The 23498-nt window shown below is 58.9% G+C and overlaps 1 protein-coding gene across 1 annotated transcript; it reads left to right on the top strand.

Moving 5' to 3' along the window:
- The first annotated feature begins 240 nt into the window (after window positions 1–240).
- On the top strand, window positions 241–23102 carry LOC145338726 (syntaxin-4-like). The gene is made up of 6 exons (XM_080183117.1): window positions 241–310; window positions 1126–1234; window positions 1386–1459; window positions 13070–13207; window positions 15747–15857; window positions 22978–23102. The coding sequence occupies exons 1-6, from the start codon at window positions 296–298 to the stop codon at window positions 23059–23061; spliced, it is 531 nt and encodes a 176-aa protein (XP_080039243.1). The 5' UTR covers window positions 241–295; the 3' UTR covers window positions 23062–23102.
- Window positions 23103–23498: the final 396 nt, after the last annotated feature.

Raw genomic sequence — 23498 nt, 5'->3', positions numbered from 1 at the left:
GACCCTCCCTCGCTCTGACCCTCCCTCGCTCTGACCCTCCCTCGCTCTGACCCTGCCTCGCTCTGACCCTCCCTCTCTCTGACCCTCCCTCGCTCTGACCCTCCCTCGCTCTGACCCTCCCTCGCTCTGACCCTGCCTCGCTCTGACCCTCCCTCTCTCTGACCCTCCCTCGCTCTGACCCTCCCTCTCTCTGACCCTCCCTCGCTCTGACCCTCCCTCTCTCTGACCCTCCGTCTCTCCCACAGGGATCGAACCCAGTAAGAGTGATGAGGAACAGATCTGCATCGACGCCCGAATGCGGAAAACTCAGGTAATCCCGGGACTCCGTACTGTCCGGGGGGTGGGGGGTGGGGGGGGTGAGGGGGTGGGTTGTGGGGGTGGGGGTGGAGATGGTGACAAAGGGGAGGAGGGCTGGTTTCGAGCAGGATCTCCCCCTATCTGTGCTGCCCCGGGGAGTGGGGATCTCACCCTGTCTGTGCTGCCCCGGGGAGTGGGGAACTCACCCTGTCTGTGCTGCCCCGGGGAGTGGGGATCTCACCCTGTCTGTGTTGCCCCGGGGAGTGGGGATCTCACCCTGTCTGTGTTGCCCCGGGGAGTGGGGAACTCATCCTGACTGTGTTGCCCCGGGGAGTGGGGATCTCACTCTGTCTGTGTTGCCCCGGGGAGTGGGGATCTCACCCTGTCTGTGCTGCCCCGGGGAGTGGGGAACTCACCCTGTCTGTGCTGCCCCGGGGAGTGGGGAACTCACTCTGTCTGTGTTGCCCCGGGGAGTGGGGATCTCACCCTGTCTGTGCTGCCCCGGGAGTGGGGAACTCACTCTGTCTGTGTTGCCCCGGGGAGTGGGGATCTCACCCTGTCTGTGCTGCCCCGGGGAGTGGGGATCTCACCCTGTCTGTGTTGCCCCGGGGAGTGGGGATCTCACCCTGTCTGTGCTGCCCCGGGGAGTGGGGATCTCACCTTGTCTGTGCTGCCCCGGGGAGTGGGGATCTCACCCTGTCTTTGCTGCCCCGGGGAGTGGGGATCTCACCTTGTCTGTGCTGCCCCGGGGAGTGGGGATCTCCCCTGTCTCTCTCTCTCTCTCTCTCTCTGTCTCTCTGTCTCACTCTCTGTCTCTCTCCCTGACAGCACACTGTTCTATGCCGAGATTTTGTGGAGGTTATGAATGAGTGTCACTCACTGCAGTCCAAATATCGAGAGAAGAATGTGGAGAGAATACAACGACAAATGAAGATTGGTGAGTCCCACTGACTGACTGTATCTGTACCAATAATCCAGCTCCCTCACTCAGTAACCCCTCTGTCCCCCCAGCACCCTGTGTTACTGACTGTATCTGTACTGATGTTAATCCAGTTCCCTCACACTGTCTCTCTCCCTCTCTGTTTTAGCTGGAGTGCAGTTCTCTGAAGAAAAAATGGACGAAATGTTGGAAAGTGGACAACAAGAGGTCTTCACTGCAAACGTGAGTTCCAACACAGCTCACTGTGACACCCAGAGAGGGAAAGGACAGTGTATCTAACGCACTGTGACACCCAGAGAGGGAAAGGACAGTGTATCTAACGCACTGTGACACCCGCTCCCAGAGTGGGGGAAAGGACAGTGTATCTAACGCACTGTGATACCCGGTCCCAGAGTGGGGGAAAGGACAGTGTATCTAACGCACTGTGACACCCAGTCCCAGAGAGGGGGAAAGGACAGTGTATCTAACGCACTGTGACACCCGCTCCCAGAGTGGGGGAAAGGACAGAGTATCTAACGCACTGTGATACCCGGTCCCAGAGTGGGGGAAAGGACAGTGTATCTAACGCACTGTGACACCCGGTCCCAGAGAGGGGGAAAGGACAGTGTATCTAACGCACTGTGACACCCGGTCCCAGAGTGGGGGAAAGGACAGTGTATCTAACGCACTGTGACACCCGGTCCCAGAGTGGGGGAAAGGACAGTGTATCTAACGCACTGTGACACCCGGTCCCAGAGTGGGGAAAGGACAGTGTATCTAACGCACTGTGACACCCGCTCCCAGAGTGGGGGAAAGGACAGAGTATCTAACGCACTGTGATACCCGGTCCCAGAGTGGGGGAAAGGACAGTGTATCTAACGCACTGTGATACCCGGTCCCAGAGTGGGGGAAAGGACAGTGTATCTAACGCACTGTGACACCCGGTCCCAGAGTGGGGGAAAGGACAGTGTATCTAACGCACTGTGACACCCGCTCCCAGAGTGGGGGAAAGGACAGAGTATCTAACGCACTGTGATACCCGGTCCCAGAGTGGGGGAAAGGACAGTGTATCTAACGCACTGTGACACCCGGTCCCAGAGTGGGGAAAGGACAGTGTATCTAACGCACTGTGATACCCGGTCCCAGAGTGGGGGAAAGGACAGTGTATCTAACGCACTGTGACACCCGGTCCCAGAGTGGGGGAAAGGACAGTGTATCTAACGCACTGTGATACCCGGTCCCAGAGTGGGGGAAAGGACAGTGTATCTAACGCACTGTGACACCCGCTCCCAGAGTGGGGGAAAGGACAGAGTATCTAACGCACTGTGATACCCGGTCCCAGAGTGGGGGAAAGGACAGTGTATCTAACGCACTGTGACACCCGGTCCCAGAGAGGGGGAAAGGACAGTGTATCTAACGCACTGTGACACCCGATCCCAAAGTGGGGGAAAGGACAGTGTATCTAACGCACTGTGACACCCGGTCCCAGAGTGGGGGAAAGGACAGTGTATCTAACGCACTGTGACACCCGGTCCCAGAGTGGGGGAAAGGACAGTGTATCTAACGCACTGTGACACCCGGTCCCAGAGTGGGGGAAAGGACAGTGTATCTAACGCACTGTGATACCCGGTCCCAGAGAGGGGGAAAGGACAGTGTATCTAACGCACTGTGACACCCGGTCCCAGAGTGGGGGAAAGGACAGTGTATCTAACGCACTGTGATACCCGGTCCCAGAGAGGGGGAAAGGACAGTGTATCTAACGCACTGTGACACCCGGTCCCAGAGAGGGGGAAAGGACAGTGTATCTAACGCACTGTGACACCCGGTCCCAGAGAGAGGGAAAGGACAGTGTATCTAACGCACTGTGACACCCGGTCCCAGAGTGGGGGAAAGGACAGTGTATCTAACGCACTGTGACACCCGGTCCCAGAGAGGGGAAAGGACAGTGTATCTAACGCACTGTGACACCCGGTCCCAGAGTGGGAGAAAGGACAGTGTATCTAACGCACTGTGACACCCGGTCCCAGAGTGGGGGAAAGGACAGTGTATCTAACGCACTGTGACACCCGGTCCCAGAGTGGGGGAAAGGACAGTGTATCTAACGCACTGTGACACCCGGTCCCAGAGTGGGGGAAAGGACAGTGTATCTAACGCACTGTGACACCCGGTCCCAGAGTGGGGGAAAGGACAGTGTATCTAACGCACTGTGACACCCGGTCCCAGAGTGGGGGAAAGGACAGTGTATCTAACGCACTGTGACACCCGGTCCCAGAGAGGGGGAAAGGACAGTGTATCTAACGCACTGTGACACCGGTCCCAGAGTGGGGGAAAGGACAGTGTATCTAACGCACTGTGACACCCGGTCCCAGAGAGGGGGAAAGGACAGTGTATCTAACGCACTGTGACACCCGGTCCCAGAGAGGGGGAAAGGACAGTGTATCTAACGCACTGTGACACCCGGTCCCAGAGTGGGAGAAAGGACAGTGTATCTAACGCACTGTGACACCCGGTCCCAGAGAGGGGGAAAGGACAGTGTATCTAACGCACTGTGACACCCGGTCCCAGAGTGGGGAAAGGACAGTGTATCTAACGCACTGTGACACCCGGTCCCAGAGTGGGGGAAAGGACAGTGTATCTAACGCACTGTGACAACCCGGTCCCAGAGTGGGAGAAAGGACAGTGTATCTAACGCACTGTGACAACCGGTCCCAGAGTGGGAGAAAGGACAGTGTATCTAACGCACTGTGACAACCGGTCCCAGAGTGGGAGAAAGGACAGTGTATCTAACGCACTGTGACACCCGGTCCCAGAGTGGGGGAAAGGACAGTGTATCTAACGCACTGTGATACCCGGTCCCAGAGAGGGGGAAAGGACAGTGTATCTAACGCACTGTGACACCCGGTCCCAGAGTGGGGGAAAGGACAGTGTATCTAACGCACTGTGATACCCGGTCCCAGAGAGGGGGAAAGGACAGTGTATCTAACGCACTGTAACACCCGGTCCCAGAGTGGGGGAAAGGACAGTGTATCTAACGCACTGTGATACCCGGTCCCAGAGAGGGGAAAGGACAGTGTATCTAACGCACTGTGATACCCGGTCCCAGAGAGGGGGAAAGGACAGTGTATCTAACGCACTGTGACACCCGGTCCCAGAGTGGGGGAAAGGACAGTGTATCTAACGCATTGTGACACCCGGTCCCAGAGAGGGGGAAAGGACAGTGTATCTAACGCACAGTAACACCCAGAGGTGGGGGAAAGGACAGTGTATCTAACGCACTGTGACACCCGGTCCCAGAGTGGGGGAAAGGACAGTGTATCTAACGCACTGTGACACCCGGTCCCAGAGAGGGGGAAAGGACAGTGTATCTAACGCACTGTGACACCCAGAGGTGGGGGAAAGGACAGTGGATCTAACGCACTGTGACACCCGGTCCCAGAGTGGGGGAAAGGACAGTGTATCTAACGCACTGTGACACCCGATCCCAGAGAGGGGGAAAGGACAGTGTATCTAACGCACTGTGACACCTGGTCCCAGAGTGGGGGAAAGGACAGTGTATCTAACGCACTGTGACACCCGGTCCCAGAGTCGGGGAAAGGACAGTGTATCTAACGCACTGTGACACCCGATCCCAGAGAGGGGAAAGGACAGTGTATCTAACGCACTGTGACACCCGATCCCAGAGAGAGGGAAAGGACAGTGTATCTAACGCACTGTGACACCCGATCCCAGAGTGGGGGAAAGGACAGTGTATCTAACGCACTGTGACACCCGATCCCAGAGTGGGGGAAAGGACAGTGTATCTAACGCACTGTGACACCCGATCCCAGAGAGGGGGAAAGGACAGTGTATCTAACGCACTGTAACACCCGGTCCCAGAGAGGGGGAAAGGACAGTGTATCTAACACACTGTGACACCCGGTCTCAGAGTGGGGGAAAGGACAGTGTATCTAACGCACTGTGATACCCGGTCCCAGAGTGGGGGAAAGGACAGTGTATCTAACGCACTGTGACACCCGGTCCCAGAGAGGGGGAAAGGACAGTGTATCTAACACACTGTGACACCCGGTCCCAGAGAGGGGGAAAGGACAGTGTATCTAACGCACTGTGACACCCGGTCCCAGAGAGGGGGAAAGGACAGTGTATCTAACGCACTGTGACACCCGGTCCCAGAGTGGGGGAAAGGACAGTGTATCTAACGCACTGTGATACCCGGTCCCAGAGAGGGGGAAAGGACAGTGTATCTAACGCACTGTGATACCCGGTCCCAGAGAGGGGGAAAGGACAGTGTATCTAACGCACTGTGACACCCGGTCCCAGAGAGGGGGAAAGGACAGTGTATCTAACGCACTGTGATACCCGGTCCCAGAGTGGGGGAAAGGACAGTGTATCTAACGCACTGTGATACCCGGTCCCAGAGAGGGGGAAAGGACAGTGTATCTAACGCACTGTGACACCCGGTCCCAGAGTGGGGGAAAGGACAGTGTATCTAACGCACTGTGACACCCGGTCCCAGAGTGGGGGAAAGGACAGTGTATCTAACGCACTGTGACAACCGGTCCCAGAGTGGGGGAAAGGACAGTGTATCTAACGCACTGTGACACCCGGTCCCAGAGTGGGGGAAAGGACAGTGTATCTAACGCACTGTGACACCCGGTCCCAGAGTGGGGGAAAGGACAGTGTATCTAACGCACTGTGACACCCGGTCCCAGAGTGGGGGAAAGGACAGTGTATCTAACGCACTGTGACAACCGGTCCCAGAGTGGGAGAAAGGACAGTGTATCTAACGCACTGTGACACCCGGTCCCAGAGTGGGAGAAAGGACAGTGTATCTAACGCACTGTGACACCCGGTCCCAGAGAGGGGGAAAGGACAGTGTATCTAACGCACTGTGACACCCAGAGGTGGGGGAAAGGACAGTGGATCTAACGCACTGTGACACCCGGTCCCAGAGTGGGGGAAAGGACAGTGTATCTAACGCACTGTGACACCCGATCCCAGAGAGGGGGAAAGGACAGTGTATCTAACGCACTGTGACACCCGGTCCCAGAGTGGGGGAAAGGACAGTGTATCTAACGCACTGTGACACCCGGTCCCAGAGTCGGGGAAAGGACAGTGTATCTAACGCACTGTGACACCCGATCCCAGAGAGGGGGAAAGGACAGTGTATCTAACGCACTGTGACACCCGATCCCAGAGAGGGGGAAAGGACAGTGTATCTAACGCACTGTGACACCCGATCCCAGAGTGGGGGAAAGGACAGTGTATCTAACGCACTGTGACACCCGATCCCAGAGTGGGGGAAAGGACAGTGTATCTAACGCACTGTGACACCCGGTCCCAGAGTGGGGGAAAGGACAGTGTATCTAACGCACTGTAACACCCGGTCCCAGAGTGGGGGAAAGGACAGTGTATCTAACGCACTGTGATACCCCGTCCCAGAGGGGGGGAAAGGACAGTGTATCTAACACACTGTGACACCCGGTCCCAGAGTGGGGGAAAGGACAGTGTATCTAACGCACTGTGACACCCGGTCCCAGAGAGGGGGAAAGGACAGTGTATCTAACGCACTGTGATACCCGGTCCCAGAGAGGGGGAAAGGACAGTGTATCTAACGCACTGTGACACTCTGTCCCAGAGTGGGGGAAAGGACAGTGTATCTAACGCACTGTGACACCCGGTCCCAGAGAGGGGGAAAGGACAGTGTATCTAACGCACTGTGACACCCGGTCCCAGAGTGGGGGAAAGGACAGTGTATCTAACGCACTGTGATACCCGGTCCCAGAGAGGGGGAAAGGACAGTGTATCTAACGCACTGTGATACCCGGTCCCAGAGTGGGGGAAAGGACAGTGTATCTAACGCACTGTGACACCCGGTCCCAGAGTGGGGGAAAGGACAGTGTATCTAACGCACTGTGATACCCGGTCCCAGAGAGGGGGGAAAGGACAGTGTGTCTAACGCACTGTGACACCCGGTCCCAGAGTGGGGGAAAGGACAGTGTATCTAACGCACTGTGATACCCGGTCCCAGAGAGGGGGAAAGGACAGTGTATCTAACGCACTGTGACACCCGGTCCCAGAGAGGGGGAAAGGACAGTGTATCTAACGCACTGTGACACCCGGTCCCAGAGGGGGGGAAAGGACAGTGTATCTAACACACTGTGACACCCGGTCCCAGAGGGGGAAAGGACAGTGTATCTAACGCACTGTGATACCCGGTCCCAGAGTGGGGGAAAGGACAGTGTATCTAACGCACTGTGACCCCCGGTCCCAGAGTGGGGGAAAGGACAGTGTATCTAACGCACTGTGACACCCGATCCCAGAGTGGGGGAAAGGACAGTGTATCTAACGCACTGTGACACCCGATCCCAGAGAGGGGGAAAGGACAGTGTATCTAACGCACTGTGACACCCGGTCCCAGAGAGGGGGAAAGGACAGTGTATCTAACGCACTGTGACACCCGGTCCCAGAGGGGGAAAGGACAGTGTATCTAACGCACTGTGACACCCGGTCCCAGAGTGGGGGAAAGGACAGTGTATCTAACGCACTGTGACACCCGGTCCCAGAGTGGGGGAAAGGACAGTGTATCTAACGCACTGTGACACCCGGTCCCAGAGTGGGGGAAAGGACAGTGTATCTAACGCACTGTGACACCCGGTCCCAGAGAGGGAAAGGACAGTGTATCTAACGCACTGTGACACCCGGTCCCAGAGTGGGGGGAAAGGACAGTGTATCTAACGCACTGTGACACCCGGTCCCAGAGTGGGGGAAAGGACAGTGTATCTAACGCACTGTGATACCCGGTCCCAGAGAGGGGGAAAGGACAGTGTATCTAACGCACTGTGACACCCGGTCCCAGAGTGGGGGAAAGGACAGTGTATCTAACGCACTGTGACACCCGGTCCCAGAGTGGGGGAAAGGACAGTGTATCTAACGCACTGTGATACCCGGTCCCAGAGTGGGGGAAAGGACAGTGTATCTAACGCACTGTGACACCCGGTCCCAGAGTGGGGGAAAGGACAGTGTATCTAACGCACTGTGATACCAGGTCCCAGAGAGGGGGGAAAGGACAGTGTATCTAACGCACTGTGATACCCGGTCCCAGAGTGGGGGAAAGGACAGTGTATCTAACGCACTGTGACACCCGGTCCCAGAGTGGGGGAAAGGACAGTGTATCTAACGCACTGTGATACCCGGTCCCAGAGTGGGGGAAAGGACAGTGTATCTAACGCACTGTGACACCCGGTCCCAGAGTGGGGGAAAGGACAGTGTATCTAACGCACTGTGATACCAGGTCCCAGAGAGGGGGGAAAGGACAGTGTATCTAACGCACTGTGACACCCGGTCCCAGAGTGGGGGAAAGGACAGTGTATCCAACGCACTGCGACACCCGGTCCCAGAGTGGGGGAAAGGACAGTATATCTAACGCACTGTGACACCCGGTCCCAGAGAGGGGGAAAGGACAGTGTATCTAACGCACTGTGATACCCGGTCCCAGAGAGGGGGAAAGGACAGTGTATCTAACGCACTGTGATACCCGGTCCCAGAGTGGGGGAAAGGACAGTGTATCTAACGCACTGTGACACCCGGTCCCAGAGTGGGGGAAAGGACAGTGTATCTAACGCACTGTGACACCCGGTCCCAGAGTGGGGGAAAGGACAGTGTATCTAACGCACTGTGACACCCGGTCCCAGAGGGGGGGAAAGGACAGTGTATCTAACACACTGTGACACCCGGTCCCAGAGGGGGAAAGGACAGTGTATCTAACGCACTGTGATACCCGGTCCCAGAGTGGGGGAAAGGACAGTGTATCTAACGCACTGTGACCCCCGGTCCCAGAGTGGGGGAAAGGACAGTGTATCTAACGCACTGTGACACCCGATCCCAGAGTGGGGGAAAGGACAGTGTATCTAACGCACTGTGACACCCGATCCCAGAGAGGGGGAAAGGACAGTGTATCTAACGCACTGTGACACCCGGTCCCAGAGAGGGGGAAAGGACAGTGTATCTAACGCACTGTGACACCCGGTCCCAGAGGGGGAAAGGACAGTGTATCTAACGCACTGTGACACCCGGTCCCAGAGTGGGGGAAAGGACAGTGTATCTAACGCACTGTGACACCCGGTCCCAGAGTGGGGGAAAGGACAGTGTATCTAACGCACTGTGACACCCGGTCCCAGAGTGGGGGAAAGGACAGTGTATCTAACGCACTGTGACACCCGGTCCCAGAGAGGGAAAGGACAGTGTATCTAACGCACTGTGACACCCGGTCCCAGAGTGGGGGGAAAGGACAGTGTATCTAACGCACTGTGACACCCGGTCCCAGAGTGGGGGAAAGGACAGTGTATCTAACGCACTGTGATACCCGGTCCCAGAGAGGGGGAAAGGACAGTGTATCTAACGCACTGTGACACCCGGTCCCAGAGTGGGGGAAAGGACAGTGTATCTAACGCACTGTGACACCCGGTCCCAGAGTGGGGGAAAGGACAGTGTATCTAACGCACTGTGATACCCGGTCCCAGAGTGGGGGAAAGGACAGTGTATCTAACGCACTGTGACACCCGGTCCCAGAGTGGGGGAAAGGACAGTGTATCTAACGCACTGTGATACCAGGTCCCAGAGAGGGGGGAAAGGACAGTGTATCTAACGCACTGTGATACCCGGTCCCAGAGTGGGGGAAAGGACAGTGTATCTAACGCACTGTGACACCCGGTCCCAGAGTGGGGGAAAGGACAGTGTATCTAACGCACTGTGATACCCGGTCCCAGAGTGGGGGAAAGGACAGTGTATCTAACGCACTGTGACACCCGGTCCCAGAGTGGGGGAAAGGACAGTGTATCTAACGCACTGTGATACCAGGTCCCAGAGAGGGGGGAAAGGACAGTGTATCTAACGCACTGTGACACCCGGTCCCAGAGTGGGGGAAAGGACAGTGTATCCAACGCACTGCGACACCCGGTCCCAGAGTGGGGGAAAGGACAGTATATCTAACGCACTGTGACACCCGGTCCCAGAGAGGGGGAAAGGACAGTGTATCTAACGCACTGTGATACCCGGTCCCAGAGAGGGGGAAAGGACAGTGTATCTAACGCACTGTGATACCCGGTCCCAGAGTGGGGGAAAGGACAGTGTATCTAACGCACTGTGACACCCGGTCCCAGAGTGGGGGAAAGGACAGTGTATCTAACGCACTGTGACACCCGGTCCCAGAGTGGGGGAAAGGACAGTGTATCTAACGCACTGTAATACCCAGTCCCAGAGAGGGGGGAAAGGACAGTGTATCTAACGCACTGTGATACCCGGTCCCAGAGTGGGGGAAAGGACAGTGTATCTAACGCACTGTGACACCCGGTCCCAGAGTGGGGGAAAGGACAGTGTATCTAACGCACTGTGATACCAGGTCCCAGAGAGGGGGGAAAGGACAGTGTATCTAACGCAGTGTGACACCCGGTCCCAGAGAGGGGGAAAGGACAGTGTATGTAACGCACTGCGACACCCGGTCCCAGAGTGGGGGAAAGGACAGTATATCTAACGCACTGTGACACCCGGTCCCAGAGAGGGGGAAAGGACAGTGTATCTAACGCACTGTGACACCAAGTCCCAGAGAGGGGGAAAGGACAGTGTATCTAACGCACTGTGATACCCGGTCCCAGAGGGGGGGAAAGGACAGTGTATCTAACGCACTGTGACACACGGTCCCAGAGTGGGGGAAAGGACAGTGTATCTAACGCACTGTGATACCCGGTCCCAGAGTGGGGGAAAGGACAGTGTATCTAACGCACTGTGATACCCGGTCCCAGAGGGGGAAAGGACAGTGTATCTAACGCACTGTGACACCCGGTCCCAGAGTGGGGGAAAGGACAGTGTATCTAACGCACTGTGACACCCGGTCCCAGAGTGGGGGAAAGGACAGTGTATCTAACGCACTGTGACACCCGGTCCCAGAGTGGGGGAAAGGACAGTGTATCTAACACACTGTGACACCCGGTCCCAGAGTGGGGGAAAGGACAGTGTATCTAACGCACTGTGACACCCGGTCCCAGAGTGGGGGAAAGGACAGTGTATCTAACACACTGTGACACCCGGTCCCAGAGAGGGGGAAAGGACAGTGTATCTAACGCACTGTGACACCTGGTCCCAGAGAGGGGGAAAGGACAGTGTATCTAACGCACTGTGATACCCGATCCCAGAGAGGGGGAAAGGACAGTGTATCTAACGCACTGTGACACCCGGTCCCAGAGAGGGGGAAAGGACAGTGTATCTAACGCACTGTGATACCCGGTCCCAGAGTGGGGGAAAGGACAGTGTATCTAACGCACTGTGATACCCGGTCCCAGAGAGGGGGAAAGGACAGTGTATCTAACGCACTGTGACACCCAGAGGGGGGAAAGGACAGTGTATCTAATGCACTGTGACACCCGGTTCCAGAGTGGGCGAAAGGACAGTGTATCTAACGCACTGTGACACCCGGTCCCAGAGTGGGGGAAAGGACAGTGTATCTAACGCACTGTGACACCCGGTCCCAGAGAGGGGGAAAGGACAGTGTATCTAACGCACTGTGACACCCGGTCCCAGAGTGGGGGAAAGGACAGTGTATCTAACGCACTGTGATACCCGGTCCCAGAGTGGGGGAAAGGACAGTGTATCTAACGCACTGTGAGACCCGGTCCCAGAGAGGGGGAAAGGACAGTGTATCTAACGCACTGTGACACCCGGTCCCAGAGTGGGGGAAAGGACAGTGTATCTAACGCACTGTGATACCCGGTCCCAGAGAGGGGGAAAGGACAGTGTATCTAACGCACTGTGACACCCGGTCCCAGAGAGGGGGAAAGGACAGTGTATCTAACGCACTGTGACACCCGGTCCCAGAGAGGGGGGGAGAGGACAGTGTATCTAACGCACTGTGACACCCGGTCCCAGAGAGGGGGAAAGGACAGTGTATCTAACGCACTGTGACACCCGGTCCCAGAGAGGGGGGGAAAGGACAGTGTATCTAACGCACTGTGACACCCGGTCCCAGAGAGGGGGAAAGGACAGTGTATCTAACGCACTGTGACACCCGGTCCCAGAGTGGGGGAAAGGACAGTGTATCTAACGCACTGTGATACCCGGTTCCAGAGAGGGGGAAAGGACAGTGTATCTAACGCACTGTGACACCCGGTCCCAGAGTGGGGGAAAGGACAGTGTATCTAACGCACTGTGACACCCGGTCCCAGAGTGGGGGAAAGGACAGTGTATCTAACGCACTGTGACACCCGGTCCCAGAGAGGGGGAAAGGACAGTGTATCTAACGCACTGTGATACCCGGTCCCAGAGAGGGGGGAAAGGACAGTGTATCTAACGCACTGTGACACCCGGTCCCAGAGTGGGGGAAAGGACAGTGTATCTAACACACTGTGATACCCGGTCCCAGAGTGGGGGAAAGGACAGTGTATCTAACGCACTGTGACACCCGGTCCCAGAGTGGGGGAAAGGACAGTGTATCTAACGCACTGTGACACCCGGTCCCAGAGTGGGGGAAAGGACAGTGTATCTAACGCACTGTGACACCCGGTCCCAGAGTGGGGCAAAGGACAGTGTATCTAACGCACTGTGACACCCAGTCCCAGAGAGGGGGAAAGGACAGTGTATCTAACGCACTGTGACACCCGGTCCCAGAGAGGGGGAAAGGACAGTGTATCTAACGCACTGTGACACCCGGTCCCAGAGAGGGGGAAAGGACAGTGTATCTAACGCACTGTGACACCCGGTCCCAGAGAGGGGGAAAGGACAGTGTATCTAACGCACTGTGACACCCGGTCCCAGAGTAGGGGAAAGGACAGTGTATCTAACGTTGTGTTGTCTCGCTGTGTTTAGCTGATGCGGGAGACCCAGGTGACGAAACAGGCCCTGGACGATATCGAAAGCCGGCACACCGAGATCAAACGGTTAGAACGCAGCATCGTGGAGCTGCACGAGATGTTTACCTACCTGGCGATGGAGGTGGAGGCTCAGGCAAGTCTGGGCCCCTCATCCGAGTGGATCTTACCCTCCGCGAGGCTCTCTGCCTCTCCTCACAGTGAGGCCTAGCCCATGAGGCCTACAACCCCTTTGCCAGCTGGCGGCTCCCACCCGCCTAGTTGGCGGCAGGCTTTTGGGCCTAGTTTCGGCCCTCCCTCCCAGGCTGGTTTCCCCCAGGCAGAATGGCCGCCCAGATCCCTCGCGAACCCTCGCTGAGTGGGGAATGTAATCTTGGAACTGTGTCCGGTCAATGGCAGAAGTCTTAAGGGTATTGATAGGCAGAGGGATCTGGGCGTACAGGTACACAGAGTATTGATAGGCAGAGGGATCTGGGCGTACAGGTACACAGAGTATTGATAGGCAGAGGGATCTGGGCGTACAGGCACACAGAGTATTGATAGGCAGAGGGATCTGGGCGTACAGGTACACAGAGTATTGATAGGCAGAGGGATCTGGGTGTACAGGCACACAGAGTATTGATAGGCAGAGGGATCTGGGCGTACAGGTACACAGAGTATTGATAGGCAGAGGGATCTGGGTGTACAGGCACACAGAGTATTGATAGGCAGAGGGATCTGGGTGTACAGGCACACAGAGTATTGATAGGCAGAGGGATCTGGGTGTACAGGCACACAGAGTATTGATAGGCAGAGGGATCTGGGCGTACAGGTACACAGAGGATTGATAGGCAGAGGGATCTGGGCGTACAGGCACACAGAGTATTGATAGGCAGAGGGATCTGGGCGTACAGGTACACAGAGTATTGATAGGCAGAGGGATCTGGGCGTACAGGTACACAGAGTATTGATAGGCAGAGGGATCTGGGCGTACAGGTACACAGAGTATTGATAGGCAGAGGGATCTGGGCGTACAGGTACACAGAGGATTGATAGGCAGAGGGATCTGGGTGTACAGGTACACAGAGTATTGATAGGCAGAGGGATCTGGGCGTACAGGCACACAGAGTATTGATAGGCAGAGGGATCTGGGCGTACAGGTACACAGAGTATTGATAGGCAGAGGGATCTGGGCGTACAGGTACACAGAGTATTGATAGCCAGAGGGATCTGGGCGTACAGATACACAGAGTATTGATAGGCAGAGGGATCTGGGCGTACAGGTACACAGAGTATTGATGGGCAGAGGGATCTGGGCGTACAGGTACACAGAGTATTGATAGGCAGAGGGATCTGGGTGTACAGATACACAGGTCACTGAAAGTGGCAACGCAGGGGGAGAAGGTGGTCAAGAAGGCATATGGCAATGCTTGCCTTCATCGGCCGGGGCACTGAGTTTAAAAATTGGCAAGTCACGTTATAGAACTTTAGTGAGGCCGCACTTGGAATATAGAGTTCAATTCTGGGTCACCCACACTACCAGAAGGATGTGGAGGTTTTGGAGAGGGTTACAGAAAAGATTTACCAGGATGTTGCCCCTGGTACAGGGGGCATTAGCTATGAGGAGAGGTTGGAGAGAAACTTGGTTTGTTCTCACTGGAGGTTGAGGGGGAGACCTGATAGAAGATGATGAGGGACAGAGTGGATAGTCAGGAGCTTTTTCCCCCCAGAGTCAATTACGCGGGGGGGCCACAGGTTTAAGGGGCAAGGAGATGTACGAGGCATGCTAAATTGTCCCTTAGTGTCCCAAAGATGTGTAGGTTAGGGTGGATTGGCCATGCTAAATTGTCCCTTAGTGTCCAAAGATGTGTAGGTTAGGGTGGATTGGCCATGCTAAATTGTCCCTTAGTGTCCAAAGATGTGTAGGTTAGGGTGGATTGGCCATGCTAAATTGTCCCTTAGTGTCCAAAGATGTGTAGGTTAGGGTGGATTGGCCGTGCTAAATTGTCCCTTAGTGTCCAAAGATGTGTAGGTTAGCGGGGATTGGCCATGCTAAATTGTCCCTTAGTGTCCAAAGATGTGTAGGTTAGGGTGGATTGGCCGTGCTAAATTGTCCCTTAGTGTCCAAAGATGTGTAGGTTAGGGTGGATTGGCCATGCTAAATTGTCCCTTAATGTCCAAAGATGTGTAGGTTAGGGTGGATTGGCCGTGCTAAATTGTCCCTTAATGTCCAAAGATGTGTAGGTTAGGGTGGATTGGCCGTGCTAAATTGCCCCCTTAGTGTGAGGGGGTAAATAGATGGGGTTACGGGGATGGGGCCTGGGCAGGATTGTGGTCGGCACATAGTCGATGGGCTGAATGGCCTCCCCATGCACTGTGGAGGTTCTCTGGTTCATTCCTCCTGGCCATTGACCTGTTCTGGGCATGGCAGCCATTTTGTGCCCAATGAGATGCAGGGCGGGGGATTGACGGTTGAGTGGGGGGATTGTGGGATTGGTCACGAGGCCTGGGCCTCTCCCCCTGGGGAGTGGGGAGGGGTGTGGTTTGTCCCCAGGTGGGGCAGGCCACAGGCTGCGCGACCGGACGACTAGGCCCCCCAGGTGGAGCCTGCCTCCTCTCCCACCACAGGAGACGGCCCGTTCCTCCCTTAGCCGCCATTTTCTCAACTCACGGCGTTTCTCTGTCTTCCTTCCCAGGGGGAGCTGGTGAACAACATCGAGAGTTACGTCTCCAACTCGGTTAACTACGTCGGGAAGGCGTCCGACAACATGGCTGCCGCTGTGGTCAGCCAGAAGAAGGCGAGAAAGGTCAGGAAGATCGGGTGGGGGGGGTGGGGGGAGGGCCGGGTGTTGGGGGGGAGGAGGGTGGAGAGGGGGGATGGGGTGGGGTTTGGGTGGTGAGGCAAGTCCTGGGATGGTGGGCGGCCATGTTTAGATACAAGGATTGGCATCATTTGGAACTTCTGAAGCCTCATGGGAAAATGGTTGCTGTGCTTGTTGAGGGGGGCGGGGGGGGTGGTGTTGGTGGGCAGTGGGGTGCATGGTGTGACCTCTGAGTACCTCCTTCCTCATGCCTCCGTTGACTTTTGAGGCAGTCTCCATGACCAACTCCCGCAGAGTGAGGCCTACTCGCCTTCCGGAGCCTCCCTGCTCAACTCCCGCAGAGTGAGGCCTACTCGCCTTCCGGAGCCTCCCTGCTCAACTCCCGCAGAGTGAGGCCTACTCGCCTTCCGGAGCCTCCCTGCTCAACTCCCGCAGAGTGAGGCCTACTCGCCTTCTGGACCCTCCCTGCTCAACTCCCGCAGAGTGAGGCCTACTCGCCTTCCGGAGCCTCCCTGGTCAATCCCACAGAGTGAGGCCTACTCGCCTTCCGGAGCCTCCCTGCTCAACTCCCGCAGAGTGAGGCCTACTCGCCTTCCGGAGCCTCCCTGGTCAATCCCACAGAGTGAGGCCTACTCGCCTTCCGGAGCCTCCCTGCTCAACTCCCGCAGAGTGAGGCCTACTCGCCTTCCGGAGCCTCCCTGCTCAACTCCTGCAGAGTGAGGCCTACTCGCCTTCCGGAGCCTCCCTGCTCAACTCCCGCAGAGTGAGGCCTACTCGCCTTCCGGAGCCTCCCTGCTCAACTCCCGCAGAGTGAGGCCTACTCGCCTTCTGGAGCCTCCCTGCTCAACTCCCGCAGAGTGAGGCCTACTCGCCTTCCGGAGCCTCCCTGGTCAACTCCCGCAGAGTGAGGCCTACTCGCCTTCCGGAGCCTCCCTGCTCAACTCCCGCAGAGTGAGGCCTACTCGCCTTCCGGAGCCTCCCTGCTCAACTCCCGCAGAGTGAGGCCTACTCGCCTTCCGGAGCCTCCCTGGTCAACTCCCGCAGAGTGAGGCCTACTCGCCTTCCGGAGCCTCCCTGCTCAACTCCCGCAGAGTGAGGCCTACTCGCCTTCCGGAGCCTCCCTGCTCAACTCGCGCAGAGTGAGGCCTACTCGCCTCCCGGAGCCTCCCTGCTCAACTCCCGCAGAGTGAGGCCTACTCGCCTTCCGGAGCCTCCCTGCTCAACTCCCGCAGAGTGAGGCCTACTCGCCTTCCGGAGCCTCCCTGCTCAACTCGCGCAGAGTGAGGCCTACTCGCCTTCCGGAGCCTCCCTGCTCAACTCGCGCAGAGTGAGGCCTACTCGCCTTCCGGAGCCTCCCTGCTCAACTCGCGCAGAGTGAGGCCTACTCGCCTTCCGGAGCCTCCCTGCTCAACTCCCGCAGAGTGAGGCCTACTGCCTTCTGGAGCCTCCCTGCTCAACTCCCGCAGAGTGAGGCCTACTGCCTTCTGGAGCCTCCCTGGTCAACTCGCGCAGAGTGAGGCCTACTCGCCTCCCGGAGCCTCCCTGCTCAACTCCCGCAGAGTGAGGCCTACTCGCCTTCCGGAGCCTCCCTGCTCAACTCCCGCAGAGTGAGGCCTACTCGCCTTCCGGAGCCTCCCTGCTCAACTCCCGCAGAGTGAGGCCTACTCGCCTTCCGGAGCCTCCCTGGTCAACTCCCGCAGAGTGAGGCCTACTCGCCTTCCGGAGCCTCCCTGGTCAACTCCCGCAGAGTGAGGCCTACTCGCCTTCTGGAGCCTCCCTGGTCAACTCCCGCAGAGTGAGGCCTACTCGCCTTCCGGAGCCTCTCTGCTCAACTCCCGCAGAGTGAGGCCTACTCGCCTTCCGGAGCCTCTCTGGTCAACTCCCGCAGAGTGAGGCCTACTCGCCTTCCGGAGCCTCCCTGCTCAAATCCCGCAGAGTGAGGCCTACTCGCCTTCCGGAGCCTCCCTGCTCAACTCCCGCAGAGTGAGGCCTACTCGCCTTCCGGAGCCTCTCTGCTCAACTCCCGCAGAGTGAGGCCTACTCGCCTTCCGGAGCCTCCCTGCTCAACTCCCGCAGAGTGAGGCCTACTCGCCTTCCGGAGCCTCCCTGGTCAACTCCCGCAGAGTGAGGCCTACTCGCCTTCCGGAGCCTCCCTGCTCAACTCCCGCAGAGTGAGGCCTACTCGCCTTCCGGAGCCTCCCTGCTCAACTCGCGCAGAGTGAGGCCTACTCGCCTTCCGGAGCCTCCCTGCTCAACTCCCGCAGAGTGAGGCCTACTCGCCTTCCGGAGCCTCCCTGCTCAACTCGCGCAGAGTGAGGCCCACTTGCCTTCCGGAGCCTCTCTGCTCAACTCCCGCAGAGTGAGGCCTACTCGCCTTCCGGAGCCTCCCTGCTCAACTCCCGCAGAGTGAGGCCTACTCGCCTTCCGGAGCCTCCCTGATCAACTCCCGCAGAGTGAGGCCTACTCGCCTTCCGGAGCCTCCCTGGTCAACTCCCGCAGAGTGAGGCCTACTCGCCTTCCGGAGCCTCCCGGCACAACTCGCGCAGAGTGAGGCCTACTCGCCTTCCGGAGCCTCTCTGCTCAACTCCCGCAGAGTGAGGCCTACTCGCCTTCCGGAGCCTCTCTGCTCAACTCCCGCAGAGTGAGGCCTACTCGCCTTCCGGAGCCTCCCTGCTCAACTCCCGCAGAGTGAGGCCTACTCGCCTTCTGGAGCCTCCCTGGTCAACTCCCGCAGAGTGAGGCCTACTCGCCTTCCGGAGCCTCTCTGCTCAACTCCCGCAGAGTGAGGCCTACTCGCCTTCCGGAGCCTCTCTGGTCAACTCCCGCAGAGTGAGGCCTACTCGCCTTCCGGAGCCTCCCTGCTCAAATCCCGCAGAGTGAGGCCTACTCGCCTTCCGGAGCCTCCCTGCTCAACTCCCGCAGAGTGAGGCCTACTCGCCTTCCGGAGCCTCTCTGCTCAACTCCCGCAGAGTGAGGCCTACTCGCCTTCCGGAGCCTCCCTGCTCAACTCCCGCAGAGTGAGGCCTACTCGCCTTCCGGAGCCTCCCTGGTCAACTCCCGCAGAGTGAGGCCTACTCGCCTTCCGGAGCCTCCCTGCTCAACTCCCGCAGAGTGAGGCCTACTCGCCTTCCGGAGCCTCCCTGCTCAACTCGCGCAGAGTGAGGCCTACTCGCCTTCCGGAGCCTCCCTGCTCAACTCCCGCAGAGTGAGGCCTACTCGCCTTCCGGAGCCTCCCTGCTCAACTCGCGCAGAGTGAGGCCCACTTGCCTTCCGGAGCCTCTCTGCTCAACTCCCGCAGAGTGAGGCCTACTCGCCTTCCGGAGCCTCCCTGCTCAACTCCCGCAGAGTGAGGCCTACTCGCCTTCCGGAGCCTCCCTGATCAACTCCCGCAGAGTGAGGCCTACTCGCCTTCCGGAGCCTCCCTGGTCAACTCCCGCAGAGTGAGGCCTACTCGCCTTCCGGAGCCTCCCGGCTCAACTCGCGCAGAGTGAGGCCTACTCGCCTTCCGGAGCCTCTCTGCTCAACTCCCGCAGAGTGAGGCCTACTCGCCTTCCGGAGCCTCCCTGCTCAACTCCCGCAGAGTGAGGCCTACTCGCCTTCCGGAGCCTCCCTGCTCAACTCCCGCAGAGTGAGGCCTACTCGCCTTCCGGAGCCTCCCTGGTCAACTCCCGCAGAGTGAGGCCTACTCGCCTTCCGGAGCCTCCCTGCTCAACTCCCGCAGAGTGAGGCCTACTCGCCTTCCGGAGCCTCCCGGCTCAACTCGCGCAGAGTGAGGCCTACTCGCCTTCCGGAGCCTCCCTGGTCAACTCGCGCAGAGTGAGGCCTACTCGCCTTCCGGAGCCTCTCTGCTCAACTCCCGCAGAGTGAGGCCTACTTGCCTTCCGGAGTCTCCCTGCTCAACTCCCGCAGAGTGAGGCCTACTGCCTTCTGGAGCCTCCCTGGTCAACTCCTGCAGAGTGAGGCCTACTCGCCTTCCGGAGCCTCCCTGCTCAACTCCTGCAGAGTGAGGCCTACTCGCCTTCCGGAGCCTCTCTGCTCAACTCCCGCAGAGTGAGGCCTACTCGCCTTCCGGAGCCTCCCTGGTCAATCCCACAGAATGAGGCCTACTCGCCTTCCGGAGCCTCCCTGGTCAACTCCCGCAGAGTGAGGCCTACTCGCCTTCCGGAGCCTCCCTGCTCAACTCCCGCAGAGTGAGGCCTACTCGCCTTCCGGAGCCTCCCTGGTCAATCCCACAGAATGAGGCCTACTCGCCTTCCGGAGCCTCCCTGCTCAACTCCCGCAGAGTGAGGCCTACTCGCCTTCCGGAGCCTCCCTGGTCAACTCGCGCAGAGTGAGGCCTACTCGCCTTCCGGAGCCTCCCTGGTCAACTCGCGCAGAGTGAGGCCTACTCGCCTTCCGGAGCCTCCCGGCTCAACTCCCGCAGAGTGAGGCCTACTCGCCTTCCGGAGCCTCTCTGCTCAACTCCCGCAGAGTGAGGCCTACTCGCCTTCCGGAGCCTCCCTGCTCAACTCGCGCAGAATGAGGCCTACTCGCCTCCCGGAGCCTCCCTGCTCAACTCCCGCAGAGTGAGGCCTACTCGCCTTCCGGAGCCTCCCTGGTCAACTCGCGCAGAGTGAGGCCTACTCGCCTTCCGGAGCCTCCCTGGTCAACTCCCGCAGAGTGAGGCCTACTCGCCTTCCGGAGCCTCCCTGCTCAACTCCCGCAGAGTGAGGCCTACTCGCCTTCCGGAGCCTCCCTGGTCAACTCCCGCAGAGTGAGGCCTACTCGCCTTCCGGAGCCTCCCTGGTCAACTCCCGCAGAGTGAGGCCTACTCGCCTTCCGGAGCCTCCCTGCTCAACTCCCGCAGAGTGAGGCCTACTCGCCTCCCGGAGCCTCCCTGCTCAACTCGCGCAGAGTGAGGCCTACTCGCCTTCCGGAGCCTCCCTGGTCAACTCCCGCAGAGTGAGGCCTACTCGCCTTCCGGAGCCTCCCTGCTCAACTCCCGCAGAGTGAGGCCTACTCGCCTTCCGGAGCCTCCCTGCTCAACTCGCGCAGAGTGAGGCCTACTCGCCTTCCGGAGCCTCCCTGCTCAACTCCCGCAGAGTGAGGCCTACTCGCCTTCCGGAGCCTCCCTGCTCAACTCGCGCAGAGTGAGGCCTACTCGCCTCCCGGAGCCTCCCTGGTCAACTCCCGCAGAGTGAGGCCTACTCGCCTCCCGGAGCCTCCCTGCTCAACTCCCACAGAGTGAGGCCTACTCGCCTCCCGGAGCCTCCCTGCTCAACTCCAGCAGAGTGAGGCCTACTCGCCTCCCGGAGCCTCCCTGCTCAACTCCCGCAGAGTGAGGCCTACTCGCCTTCCGGAGCCTCCCTGCTCAACTCCCGCAGAGTGAGGCCTACTCGCCTACCGGAGCTTCCCTGCTCAACTCCCGCAGAGTGAGGCCTACTCGCCTTCCGGAGCCTCCCTGCTCAACTCCCGCAGAGTGAGGCCTACTCGCCTCCCGGAGCCTCCCTGCTCAACTCCCGCAGAGTGAGGCCTACTCGCCTTCCGGAGCCTCCCTGGTCAACTCCCGCAGAGTGAGGCCTACTCGCCTTCCGGAGCCTCCCTGCTCAACTCCCGCAGAGTGAGGCCTACTCGCCTTCCGGAGCCTCCCTGATCGAGACAAGAGAGGGGTGAGTGAGCCATCTTGAACCCTCAGGAGTCCCCCGTGTGGGGGGGTGTGTGTGTGTGTAGGTACACCCACGGTGCTGTTAGGGAGGGAGCTCCAGGATTTTGACCCCAGGCTCAGAGAAGTAACGGCCGATATATTCCCAACTCGGGACGGGGTGGGGGGTGCTTGGAGGGGGTTCTTTTAGGTGGTGGTTGTTCCCCACGCTTCTGCTCCCCCTCCCTTGTCCTTCACGGTGGGTAGAGGTGGAAGGAGCCTCGGCGAGTCTCTGCGGGGCATCTTGTAGATGATACACACGGCCTGCCGCTCTGAGTAGTGGAGGGAGTGAATGTTTGGGGTTAACATGTCATGGAGGCTCCGGGAGGCGAGTAGGCCTCACTCTGCGGGAGTTGAGCAGGGAGGCTCCGGAAGGCGAGTAGGCCTCACTCTGCGGGAGTTGAGCAGGGAGGCTCCGGGAGGCGAGTAGGCCTCACTCTGCGGGAGTTGAGCAGGGAGGCTCCAGAAGGCAGTAGGCCTCACTCTGCGGGAGTTGAGCAGGGAGGCTCCGGAAGGCGAGTAGGCCTCACTCTGCGGGAGTTGAGCAGGGAGGCTCCGGAAGGCGAGTAGGCCTCACTCTGCGGGAGTTGAGCAGGGAGGCTCCGGAAGGCGAGTAGGCCTCACTCTGCGGGAGTTGAGCAGGGAGGCTCCGGGAGGCGAGTAGGCCTCACTCTGCGGGAGTTGAGCAGGGAGGCTCCAGAAGGCAGTAGGCCTCACTCTGCGGGAGTTGAGCAGGGAGGCTCCGGAAGGCGAGTAGGCCTCACTCTGCGGGAGTTGAGCAGGGAGGCTCCGGGAGGCGAGTAGGCCTCACTCTGCGGGAGTTGAGCAGGGAGGCTCCGGAAGGCGAGTAGGCCTCACTCTGCGGGAGTTGAGCAGGGAGGCTCCGGAAGGCGAGTAGGCCTCACTCTGCGGGAGTTGAGCAGGGAGGCTCCGGAAGGCGAGTAGGCCTCACTCTGCGGGAGTTGAGCAGGGAGGCTCCGGGAGGCGAGTAGGCCTCACTCTGCGGGAGTTGAGCAGGGAGGCTCCGGGAGGCGAGTAGGCCTCACTCTGCAGGAGTTGAGCAGGGAGGCTCCGGAAGGCGAGTAGGCCTCACTCTGCGGGAGTTGAGCAGGGAGGCTCCGGAAGGCGAGTAGGCCTCACTCTGCGGGAGTTGAGCAGGGAGGCTCCGGAAGGCGAGTAGGCCTCACTCTGCAGGAGTTGAGCAGGGAGGCTCCGGGAGGCGAGTAGGCCTCACTCTGCGGGAGCTGATCATGGGGGATTGGGGGGGGGCTGCTTTGTCCTGGACGGTGTTGAGCTTCTCGAGTGTCAATGGGAACCCCCAGGGGGTCGGTAATGGGGGGTAGGGGAGGCCTACCCTTTAGGGATTGGGTTAGTAATGTGATGGTGGAACTCTCTCTAACTCATTGCCCTCCGTCCCTCTTACAGAAGAAAGTTTGCGTGATAATTTGCGTGACGGTCCTGGTCCTGGTCCTCATCGCCGTCATCGTGACCATCGCGATGACCTCGTGATCCCGGCCTTTGACCTGCGACCTTCGCCTCCTTGTGGAAGCCCAAGGTATTACCGCGATGCCTGAGCCAGGCCTCTTCCCGGGAAGGGGGCAGGGGCCCTGGAGGAAGGCCGGAATATTCCCCGGGGGGGGTGGGGGGGGGCGGGGGGTGGAGGCCAAACGGGATGAGGAGGCCGTTCAGCCCCTCCCCCCTCCGAGCTAGCCCACCGGACCCTCACCAAGCTTCGGGGGGTTAAAGAGTTTTCCCCGCACATTTCCTCCAGCCCCGAACCTCCCACCCTCGCCTACTCCCCTCCGAGGGTGACCGTTGGGTTTGAGGATTGTTTGGATTGGAGTTCGGACGGATGAGGGGGAGAGTTAGCAAATTCGGACGGGACTGGACGGGGGGAGAGGATGTCCCTGATGGTGGAGGGGGGTGGGGGGGTGAGGGGGGGTGGT

The sequence above is a fragment of the Carcharhinus amblyrhynchos genome, unplaced genomic scaffold (genome assembly GCF_965287045.1).
Source record: "Carcharhinus amblyrhynchos unplaced genomic scaffold, sCarAmb.v2.hapA chromosome_153, whole genome shotgun sequence".
NCBI lineage: Eukaryota > Metazoa > Chordata > Chondrichthyes > Carcharhiniformes > Carcharhinidae > Carcharhinus > Carcharhinus amblyrhynchos.
This window is presented reverse-complemented; position numbering and strand designations above follow the sequence as displayed.

Coding starts and splice junctions, on each gene's coding strand:
- LOC145338726 (XM_080183117.1), top strand. Junction 1,235..1,385: donor ACAACGACAAATGAAGATTG/GTGAGTCCCACT, acceptor TCTCTGTTTTAG/CTGGAGTGCAGTTCTCTGAA. Junction 13,208..15,746: donor CGATGGAGGTGGAGGCTCAG/GCAAGTCTGGGC, acceptor CTTCCTTCCCAG/GGGGAGCTGGTGAACAACAT.